The 12,075-nt window shown below is 42.6% G+C and overlaps 1 protein-coding gene across 1 annotated transcript in view; it reads right to left on the bottom strand.

The window, feature by feature from the left end:
* The window catches only part of pgbd5 (piggyBac transposable element derived 5), a 35,209-nt gene that overhangs the window by 18,484 nt on the left and 4,650 nt on the right, over positions 1 to 12,075 (bottom strand). Inside the window, exons 2-3 of the mRNA XM_088933917.1 lie at positions 4,639 to 5,066; positions 1,383 to 1,517 (exon numbers count right to left, since the gene is read on the bottom strand). Of these exons, the coding sequence (XP_088790043.1) occupies positions 1,383 to 1,517; positions 4,639 to 5,066 (563 nt within the window). The remainder of the gene's footprint in view (positions 1 to 1,382; positions 1,518 to 4,638; positions 5,067 to 12,075) is intronic.

Genomic DNA, 12,075 nt, shown 5'->3' with positions numbered 1-12,075 from the left:
TAAATAACAGTTACATGGACGCCAACAAGAAACAAATACTGATAACATGGGAAAAATCATTATACAGGCATGAAGCGTTATTGTTTTAAATTAAAAAAAGCTGTGTAACCACTACCTGTGTTATGATTAACAGAAGACCACCCTTTGTGCTGAGTTTAGGAATGGTTTCCAGATCGTGGGTGACCAGGTGACCAGGTGAAGGCTGGATTTTACTGTTAGCAGACCCAGGTGTGAGGAGACAGAGCAGAGCAATGACCCTCTACATGAGGCCCGAGGAGACACAGAATTAAAAATGCTGGATAATGATGCAAAAGATGAGACGCTGCTGGCACGTCTTTACACAGGAGATCACAAGAGCGTGGAGCAAGCTGCCCAGCCATGTTGTGGAAGCCGATAGCTTGGCTCCCTTCAAGAAACGACTGGATCGATTAGCTGCAAAGGAACAAGTAATGTCACAACCACCAGCCAGCGGAGATCATCTCACAAAAGAACCAACCAGTACCAGCAGCGGGTTAATAATAACAAGCACCGCTGCACGTGTTAATCCATCAGCACACGCTCTACCGTGCGGCAAGCAGCGCTATTTTAACCATCCTAACCCGCTTCCCGCTGCTCGGTATTGAGCCTACTCCTTGAGAGCTCTCCCTGGCGTTTATTCTGTACCTCGCACTCTTCTGGATTCTGGACTGCCCTTTAGCCTTTGGACTGTGGACCTCGCCTCTCGTCTCGGATTGTTTGCCACCAGTGTACTTCCCGGATTTCAACCCACCTTACTCCTCTTGACTACGACCTCGCCTCTTGCTTCGGCTTGTTTGCTTCAATCGTACCTCCTGGATTCTGAATCACCTTTTTCCTTCGGACCACGAACTCGCCTTACGTATTGGACTGTTCGCCTGCCTTGTCATCTACCAACTCCGGCGCCTGCACAGGATCTCTATACCCTTTCATGGAGGATTCCTTACAAGTAAAGGATTAATCCGTGCACGAAAAGAGAAGAAAGGAAGCCTTTTTGCGACAAAACAGCTCCACAGCCGAAACGTTGTTTCCTTTTTTCTCTCTTCAGCACGGATTAAACCTTTACTTGTTCCTTCACAGCCTGCGCATGCTGACGCAGCTCCCTGCTTGAACTTCTGGATCAATTAGCTGCTAATTACCCAACTGCCTAGATGGACAGAATGGCTCCCTCATCCATAAAAACTCTCTTGTTCTTAATAACAACAATAATAATAATTATACACTTTTATCTGTAGGCACATTTTCCAAACTTGCAAGCGCTGCAGGATAACGATGCAGGCGATTCACAGAAGCAGCAGACAGAAACCTCCCTGAGGGCGAGAGTCCCGGTCCAGGGGGGCCGGGGGTCTCCTCTAACAGAACCTCACCTGGCAGATGAAGCCCGTTGCCGTGCACTGCCGCACCCACAGGCTGAACTTCCTCTTCCTCCTCTTCCGGAGCTCCCTCTCCGTGCAGGTGGTGATGAAGACGGGGTCCTCGTCGATCAGGGGCTCGTGCAGCACCTGGGGGGAAGAGCGACACGCTTTCAGAGCCCCTGCGGCAGACAAGCCTTCGGGCTGCTCCCTTCAACCGGCCAAACCCAGGAGACTGAAACACGTCGCACATCGGACCACTTCCCATTCCCAGCAGTGAAAATTCATTGGGAAGAATTATTCCCCAGCAAAGAAAGCGTCACAAACGTTTTTCGTCACTGGATGAAAGTCAAGGAAATATGCCTTGTAACAATCCAACAACTGGCCTGACCTGCAGAAAATACTTGGTACTGAGCTTCAGAAATAGGTCAGACACTGATAATTCAACTCTGTAGTCTGTATTCTCAATTTGTTACCACAACTGGTGATTTTAGATAGGGAGTTAGCTTTTAGATCCTTGCATCACTGAGATTAAAGTGAAATACTGTATATATTTTGATAGTTCATAACTATACAGAAACAGCAATAAACCATCAATCCTTACTCGCAGTGTCAGAATACGAGCCAGAATTATTTCTGTAACTTGAAGGAAGTGTGCTACTGTATATGACATGGTTAAAACACAGTAAAGTTGGTAAACTGTAGTGAAACTGTGGTCAAAGAATGGACATACAGTAAAACATGACTAAAACCATAATACCATACTATTGTAAAACCAGGCAAGAGCCATTAACTTCATTTATTAAACTATTGTTTCACTAGGCTTCTGCTGAACGCTTGACTTACATATAAAAGGCTGGAATATTTTTATCCTCCAGTCAGAAATGTCTGATTACTTGCAGGTGCTGCTAATAATAACTGTGGCTTTGAGTTTCTTAAAGGCACCAGCTTGGATTCGTTTTGTCTTTCTGAATTCTCTTTCTGTGTGACAGGCTGCGTCTCAGCTACCAGCCAGCAGCTCAGTGGGGTACTTCCACAGAGGCAGGGAAACACAATTCGGCTTGTGACCTTGCAGGGGACTTGAAGGGCTCTGCAATCATTCTAGAAGAACAGTGCTTTATGAGGGAGAGATTGCGAAACTTGAAAAATCCTTGTTGTATACACATTCATTTTAGGAGGGAAAAACTATCCTTGTTTTAATAAAAACAGTTTGGCTTTATACCCACAACAGTAAATTATGCTGTGTGATTCCAGAAAAAATAAGCAATTACAATAGTAAAGAATTTCAACAAATAGTGCTTTGTTTTGATTTGCACCAAACTCTATTGATTTGTTTTGTAAAAAGAAATTTTGTTGACTCAAATTTCTCTCAAGTTCTCTCATTTCTATCAAGATGCTCTCGATAACTGGTGCTCACATACAGAAAATTGCCAGTCCTTTTAAATTGAGGAAATCATTATTTACACAGTAAGCCTACACACAAATCCTGAAGTGATAATACATAGGATTTAATAATTGTTGTGGCATTCAATTTTATAACAGTGTCTTGCACTGATTTGCACTGTTTTTTTAGAACTGAGATATAGCTCAGCTTTTCTTGGGAATGTGCTTAGAGTTACTGTCTCCATGGAACTGGATATGCTGTCCAATCATCTTCTTCCCAGATGAGTAAGCAAGACAAACGAACAAACGGTTGTGCTTCTGCTGAACTATTTTCCATCTGTTTTTTTGGAGATAACCAGCACAAATATTTAGAAGCAGGTGGTTGTTTTAAAATAAATTTGCAAGTCACTGTATAATTTATATTTCAGCCTGGGCATGACTTTTGCAAATTCCAATTTATAGAATTAAAGATCCCCTTTAAATGCTTATTTGACAGCTAATGGATTCGGTCAATTTTCCCTCAGGCTTTTATTTGTGTCCGTAGTGTAATGCATCATAAAAACTCCATCACTTTAAATAAACCTTAGTCCTGACTCGGAACCTCAACGCTCAAGTTTGCTCCTGTCGATTCAAGCAGGGCTTTGAGGACCACTGAGTCCCATATCCTAGGACAGCCAAAGCAGCCAACCCTGATAAGCAAGTGTTGCTCAAAAGACGTCCGCGCTTGCAGACAAGCACGCAAGGATATGAGGTCAAACGACGCCGGGGCAGACTTACTGGGAGAAATTTTAATGAGGCAAGAGACGCTTCATTTGGAATTCTGGATTTCTTACAATAAATACAGTTCACTTCTTATTTAAAGATTCTGTCAAAATTCCTCAGCAACCAAGCTGAGATGTTTATGGCTTTTGTTAATAGATTTAAAAAACAGGAAATCCTTCTTTTGGGTCACATTAGCAAACCAACTACTGTGCAGGTGCAGGCACACCCCTGACCCCCTGCAGCTGGAGCTTTGATCATTCCCCAGCTAATGAGCTGTCCTGTGGATGAGAACCATGTGCATCAAAGTCTGCGTGAGCTTGTTTAACACGAGCAGAGGGAGAAGTTGTGGGGGAGGATCAATGAACAAAAACAACATAGTGATGCATATGGGCAGAGATACGGAACCTTGATAATTTCCTTGCACAACATTCTGTTTTGCAGTATTTTACTCTTCCAGTTCTTTATTTAATGAAAATTTTAATCCCCCTGTGGCACACCGCTGATCATGCTCCTCAAAGGTGGGACAGGATGGGGTGTGTTGGGAGCTACCAGCCTCCACAGGGCAGCTGGTAGCAGAAATAAGGACAGTCATTTGATTACAGGGCAGAAGTTGTTCAGTCTATCATCTAGTCTTGAAGGGCACACTGGTAGATTCTCAGAGCTTGCTGCCTCTGTTCTTTTCATCCAGGCTCTCCTGCTTGTTAGCCACCTGAATCTGACCCTCCTTACGATTTCTTTATCTTTACCTGAAGGATGTGCCAGTGCTTGTTGAGAAGCATTACGAAATGCCCACAAATTGTGACGTTTCCATTGACAACACCAAACAAGTCCCTATCTGAAACACCCAGCCTTTTCACAAACATCAGGAAAAGAGAGGAAGGAAAATCTGCGTTTTCTCTTCGCACATTAAATTCACATCACTTGACGGCACCAGTACTTGAATGTATGCTGTTTTAATGAAACTGCTATGTTGGGAACAAACTGTGCTGGGTCACGTTTCAGAAACTTTCCTTAGAGTGACCGAAACTATACGTGGGATTGTAAGCAAAGAGGGGAGAGTATCTCTTGGGAGAGGTGGGCGCTGGAATGGTCCCCTAACAGCAGAAGGATCAACTTGACAACGTACCTGGGTCTGAGATGGTCTAAACGCACATTCAAATGACTGCTTTAGGGAGTCCAGGAAGGGCTGGATCTTGTAGAGGCCCTGGCTGGCCTGGCTGGAGCGGAAGGCCACGATGTGGAAGTACTTGAGGATCTTCTCAAAGCGAGCCTGGGTCATGATCAGCGCGATGCTCTTGTTGCTGAAGAAGCCGCTACTCCAGATGCTGAGCACGGACTCGCAGCGGTGGATGCTGGTGGAGGTGACGTATCCCAGGAAGGCTTTCATCTCCGAGAGCGTCACGTTACACCACCCTTCGTCGCTCCCGAATCGCTCCTGGTACTTCTTGGCGTACATGTTGGTTTGGGTGACCATGTTCTGTATGGCGTTATCAGGGACAAAGAGCTGGAAGAAGTCCATGGCGCTTGCCGTCACTGGCATCTTTTGCGTGGGGCCTAAAATAGAAAATAAAGTTAGACCCTTCTCTTGTGGAAGCAAAACCTACACTCATCTTTCATGAAGATGTCTCCCGTTACACAGACGTTGGATCTTTTCCACATTTTACAACCCGAAATGAGATAATGAGATTTCGGACTTGCAAGATAATTGCATTAAATGTGTAGTTTTCCCTGGTGGCATGAGTGTGCTGTGGTTAGCATTGCTGCCTCACAGCAGAGCTGCTGCCATCGGTAATGTTCTTGGGGTACTATCTACATGTAGTTTGTATGTTCTCTCTGTGTTCTTGTGAGTTTCTGCGAGGTGCTTCATTTCCTCCCACAGTCCGAAGACATATTGGTCAGTTAACTGTCTTCTGTAATAAACGCTGACCCTGGTGTGACTGGCTGTATTTGCGGCCGTGTGGGCCCTGTGATGGACTGGTGTCCCATCCAGGGTGTATTCTGCCTGGTGCCCAGTGCTTCCTGGGTTAGGCTCCAGGTCACCGTGATCTTGAATTGGATAAGCGGTTATCGAAAGTGATGTGATCTGTAGTTTCCTGCATCATCGGTACAATTTGTGCAAGACCTGGTAATCCTGAAACCTGAAACAGATCCAACTTTCTTTGCTGTGCAAAGGAAAGCTAAGGGTTACCTCACTGAGAGCTTGGCGTGGGCTGGGTTTACTATCATGAAAGGATGAAAAAGACAACAGTGTGGGACAACCAAGCCATTGTGATTGCTCAAAGGACTTTCTTAGTTTGATGTGCATTAACCATTAACGTTTTCATTGTTTATTCATTTTATGACTGCTGATAATGCATGCAAATCCAACTAGACCTTATTTTTCCCCAAAATATTTTGAAACTATGTGCAAGCTGTGGTCTCTAGCTGCTGATTTGTGAGTGAATGCAGGGTGTGAGAGAGCACAGGTGACTGCAATTGTCTCCTAGCCTTCTGTCTGCTAAAAGCATACACTTTCATTTGAGTTCAACAGGGCAGCTTTACTTTCCCATGATAGCACTCCTGTGAGTAGAGATGGAGAGCTGTTTATTTAACGAGATAGCTCACTGTCTACATAATACTGAGACTGGGAGAGGCCTAAGCGGGTGAAAAGCTTCTTATTAGGTTTTCAAAAGAAGTCTTTTCCATATTTCAAATTCACTTTATCCTGGATGAGAAAAAGACTGCAAGCTGTAGCATTATGTTATACTTTCACATTTACTTTCAGTGGATGATTATAGGGTTAACAAAGCCACTGCTACGATGTACTTAGTAAGGCAAATGTATTTAGAAATGTAATTATTTAATTAGAGGTGATATTCCTTTCTAATATATCACCAAAGAGACATTCTTTATGATAAATACATAAGGCAAAGACATTACCCAAGTCAGATAAACAACCTATCAATCAAATCTTTATTTGCTCTAGTCTTTCAAAACAGTTTGCCACACAGTGCTTTACAGAATTATACAGTAGTTGAAAGTATTGCGCAAGTAATGACATTACTGTTGGATTACGGGGTTTGTGATTAAAGAAGACATAATGATCCATCATCCTCTGTAAATGAACTAACATTGATCTGTAAATAGAACTAAGCATGTAAAAAGAATAACTCATATCTCAAGTAGACTAATGTCAAGGGAATCATTTTTAAAAATGCAAAACTGCCAAACTATTCTCATCGTGATGTAACTCATCAGAGCTGTTTAATATAAAATGACATCCTTTGTACCAGCCACACACATTTAATAATTAAATCTCGGCTTCACTGCAGTGCTCTCTCTTCCGAGAACCAGTCAGCTCTAGTATTTCGTAGTGACTTTCACACAATTCTCTGAACTCATTCTAGGTAAACAGGGCTCTTGGGAATTGGCCCGCTTCTGCATTACTTCCTCCATTGCTTAAATTGGGAGCTGACAATCGCTGACTTGCACTGATTTGCCTGCACTTGATTCCAGTTCACAGTGCTCAACAGATGCCACACAGTGTCTTTCCTTCTCCACAGCTTGTGATGAGCTCCTCGCTGTAGTGCCATTATAGATGGATTGCATTAGATATTTGCTCTTACAGGACACTTCCTCTGTATCAAAGATCTCCAACCCTTGTTCTGGAGAGCACAAATGTGTATTGGTGCAGGAACTTACCGTAGGTCACCATTAATTCACTAATTTCTAAAGATATGGAACAATTCCATTCTCATCACTTAAATATATTGTATGATTTGTTCAAATATGTATTTATTTGTTAAATATTTTATTTTTAAATAAAAAATAGAACCATTCCTGTAAGCCATATTGAAAAAGGGGTTTTGGAATGATGGATCATTTTATGTAGATTAGAGTAACTATTTGCCAGAACGTGTTTGTTCATACGGGAGTTTAAGATGTGTTTCCTGGTGTATTTGTTTGACATGTGGGCTAGACTAAGGTCACTGGAAATTCCCCAGAGCTGCAGAGAGCAAGCAGCTATTCAGTACAACAGCATCCACAAAAGCATAAGAGCCAAAAAAATACTCTCCTTGCTTAACAGCAGATCTAAGAGACAGCTCCTGTAGGCAGCAGTATTGAGGATTGTTGTATTGTTCTTGTCTCCTATGCAAAAGGTTCAGCTCCCAGCTATGGCACTATTGATGGATGATTAAACAAGGTGTAAAGGGGTACCGATGTATTTTTCGATTTGTTTGTCAACCAAAGTTTGACTAAAATAAACTTCCCACGTCAGATTCTGAATAACCAGATTCACCCACTGTCCACATCCACTTGTACAGATTCTTGAATTTGTATGAATTTCCCTCAATTAGACCCACACCACTTCATCCAAACAGCTTTCAAAATACGTGACACTAAGTGGTTCTTTGATGAAAACATGACCCTAAAATGTCAAGGTATTGCTTATACTCCCGTAACTGTTTTTACCTACTGTATGTTATCTGTGACAGAATTAGTTTTACATTGTTTTTAGTATAAATAAACTCAATAAAGGCCGTATAACAACTCATATTTGACAAAGCTGCTTAAAATGAGTATATTTGAAAAGCCTCTTGAACTATAGTACCATAGCACAGTAATCATCTGAACACTGTCATAATTTTTAATAGATTTTGTTCTCTGTTTTTGCTGGAGAATCCCTGTGACTGCAAAAGCAAGGTTGACTAAGCAGTGACTCAGTGAAGTTCAGAGCATGTTGATCCTATTGAGCCGCCCAGATGTGCTGCACAAGCCAAGAAACAGCTGGATGAGATCAAATACCTACTGCCTATGTAACTGGTTGGAGTTACATTCTTTATATCTTGTCACACTCAGCTTGTGTCGAGCTTATCCTTGGTCCCAGCCTGTCAGAAACCAGTTCACCAGGCTCCTGCCAGCTCTTGGAGTAAAACAAAGGAGGTTCAGTATTGACACTGGCTTCCTGGAATTATACACGAGACGACATGTGATGACAGGTGTTAACATGGTGGTTGGCCGATACAGCCAGGATCTGCCTCGCAGGCCTCAGCTCATTAGCTTGAATGACAGAGACCTTCTTCGCATCTGCAGGGCGGTGGGCTACTCTGGGTTGCTGGCTGTCTTTGAAGTGATTAGCTGGGTAGAGAGTCGTGATGCCTCAACCGAAGCAGAACTTTTACAGAAAGGCTCTTGAGGGACTACAATTAAAACACGGGGAGATGATTACGCACATCAGCTGTGCTTGTAAAAGCGCTGTTATCCCTCCAACACACAGCACTACTTACTCTAAATGAGAATCATGAGAAGCAAGAAATTAATATGCAAAGCGCCTGTTTTGTCTCTAATATTATTAACAGCTGCTGCACATACAGTATAACGCAAGAAAGGATGGATTGCTGTGACCAGAGGGGATAGTTACTGTTTGTTCTTCTTGTAATTTGACCGCTAAAATTCAGTTTCCTAAGAAATCATGTTAGTTGTAGTTCAGGCAAGGAATTAGCATTAATGAAAAGCTTCTTCCAAACAAAGCACTTTTCAGTTTTACTTTAACAACCACTGGGCACATTATACAAGTTTGACAAGACTGAAAGCATCCAGCCAATCAGAAATTTGTAATCCTGGCCAAAATTCTCACCCAGTGAAAGAAGACAAAAAGATACAGTTCAGAATCACTAAAGGTTCCTTTCTCCCATTCCCCTTCAAGCCCTCACAAGCTATACTTTTGTATGTACAATTCTAAGCGAGACAACAATACATTTTACATCTGAACTCTGAAAAGATTGTTATGTGGATCAGCTCTCCTTATCAACTCCAAAAACCGTTTGGGCTACTGATGAAATCAGTCCAATGTCCTCAAATGAGGACTCCTGAGGTCATTTCTGACCCAAACCTCACACCGGAAGCTCATATCTTTTCATCTTTGGGACATTACACATATCTGTACACTGCTCTCCCAGTCTGATGCAGAAAAGCAAATGCCTGCTTTTGACTCTTCCAGACGTCCAGACTGTTTTAATACAGAGCTTGCTAGTGTGTCCAAGCATGTTTTTAACAAGTTGCACATTTAGAACTCAGCAGGACTTTGTTTTTTTAACCAAATCCAAAATGCCTGAACACATATCCCCTGTTTTAGCATCCTTTCACTTCAAACTATTAATAATTATTAATCTGTTATTGACTCGATGAAGTCAAGATGAAGATCAGATCACAATGTAGGAACAATTAATGCAGGAATACAGATGATTCCAAAGGGTTCACAAACTTTTTCTCACAACGGTATTCTTGAAAGGAGTTATAAAAGTAAACATTATTACATTTGAAAAAATAAAAGTAAAATATTAAAAAAACAACTCCACTTTCTGAAATGCAGCATGGTCTTACACAGCTCACTTTGAAAACAACAGTTAAGAAATACTTTAGTTTGGCAACATACTATTTTTTTCTTAAAGTACACATTTTCAGGTCTCATTCTGAGAGGCAACAGCTTTCCTTTCTTCATTGCTGACTACAGTCTACACCATTTCCACCCCTTTTCCCTTGAGGTGGCTTGACAGTCAAATGTATGTTCTGCAATGTGTTTTGTTCTGTCACAGATATGGAATGAAACGATCAGCTGAGTTGAACACTATGAGGCCTGGAGTGAAGAGGCTCTAGTGTTGTCAAAAACTGGGAGTGGAATATCTGCACTGGACTTTTCCCTGAGTGTATGTGTATGCTTAGTCTCTAGCCCCTGCTGAGGTCAGGTGATGAACTGGGAGCACTAGAGCAGAGCAGGTGACTCTATGCACAGGACATTGGAAATCGTGATGTGCAACTCATACACAAGTATTCAAAGAGTTGGAAAAAAACATAGCTTAAAATACCATCTGGCAAAGCTGTGTGGTCCATGCCAAACTCCTCTGGCAGATGGCTCATATTGCCCATGCAGCTCCAAATCTGCAGGGCCTAAAGCAGACTGTAGCTACATCCACATGTAGTGCCACCCTAACACAGTGATGTAAGATTGTCAGGTTCTTGAACAGGGTTGGTATATAGTATAGAATTGTCCTGCCCAACCCTTAAGGTCAAGCAGAAACAGACTTACATAGAGACTTTCTCTATTAGTCGCTGAAATTTGATTTCATTCCATTTGATCCATCTCAACAGAGATTTGCAAACTGCTGAAAACAAGAACCAATGCACGTTTTTAGAACTGCACTGAGCTAGCATGCCTTGAAAAATGTACCTACCTTGAAGCACTGAAATCTAGATCTAAGAAAATATTTTTTTAAGTTCCTCTGGTCTTGAAAGGTCTTTAAATTGCTTGGGTGTTAGAAGACAGCCTGAGAAGTACTCTTGTAATGCCTTGTGCGATTTTCAGTGACGGCAACACTGAAGCAGAAACAGCGGGACTGTGTGGTTTCTGGTCCAAATGAAGACACTGTGCTCTCCTCAAAGGACTGTCAGCGCAATTAAAAACTCTCCTCCCCCTGCCTCTACACTCTGGGCTCAACAGTGTTTGGTGATTGAAGGTCAGGCACTGTAGGACAGACGGGCTGATAGTTCAGGAGCTGCAGATGCTCTAGGACAGATTTTAAGTTGACAAAGAATATTCACTTGCAACCGAGCTTCAGAGCTTACACTTGCACAGTTGTACAATGTCAAATGTGCATTGATCTCTTCTAGTCAGTACATGCCAATAGTCCCCGCTGAGCAAAAAAAAGTGACAAAACTACAAATGCATTTCTTTTGACAGCTGAAAAATATTGAGATGTAGCATGTCTGTTAAAAACTCTACTCTTATATTTTCTTCTGATTTCTCTCCGAAAGAGGAACAGCACAAGGTCTTAACACTAACAGTATCCTGCATCTTCAACAGCAGCCTTTAAGCAAAGTCCCATTGGATTAATCACACTATTGTGCCATCACTTCACACACACTCCAGGCAATCAGGGAGACGGGGCACCATGGCTTTGCACTTGAGAGTCTTGTCATCCCAGGAATCCATTAACCATGGTAATACCTCATGTAGAAGTAATTTGACATTGCTATGTCAGGCAGAATATCAGTCAATACAGCAAGAGACTCTTAACTTTGGAGTCATGAGTGTAACACGGTGCGTTGCTGTTCGAAGGAAGAACCCTGTGCGGAGCTGGGGAGCCGATTCGGGAGAGATTTCACGTGATCCCAAAATGTCAGGCAGAGACGTAGCCGGGGGCGAATTCCGGGTTCGATACCAAAGGTTACCCAAAAGGAGAAAGGCAGACAAATCCAAAGCGCTAGACGAGGTCAAGCTCGAAGGTGAGTTCTGGGTTCGAAAATCCGAAAGCAAGATCCAAAGGTTTATCCACGCGAGGCAAGAAGTTCCAGAGAAGCTAACAATCCCGAGCGATGTTCAGTGAAACGGACAAGGCTTCGGGAGGTTTGGAAGTGGAGGCTGTGTTAGCAAGTGAGGCGCTCTGATTGGAAGAAGGGTTAGATCAGCGACGTTTGAGGGGATTTCCTCCAGCTGGCGTTTGATTGGGGTGAGACTGTTTGAGTGGGGGTTTCCTATTAGCAGCGGATGTGACAATGAGTTTAAGCTCCACAGTGGGTATCAGAT

This window comes from Atractosteus spatula, chromosome 15, assembly GCF_055471065.1.
Source record: "Atractosteus spatula isolate fAtrSpa1 chromosome 15, fAtrSpa1.hap1, whole genome shotgun sequence".
Taxonomy (NCBI): Eukaryota; Metazoa; Chordata; class Actinopteri; order Semionotiformes; family Lepisosteidae; genus Atractosteus; species Atractosteus spatula.
Note: the sequence above shows the minus strand (reverse complement) of the source record. Positions and strands in the feature narration are given on the sequence as shown.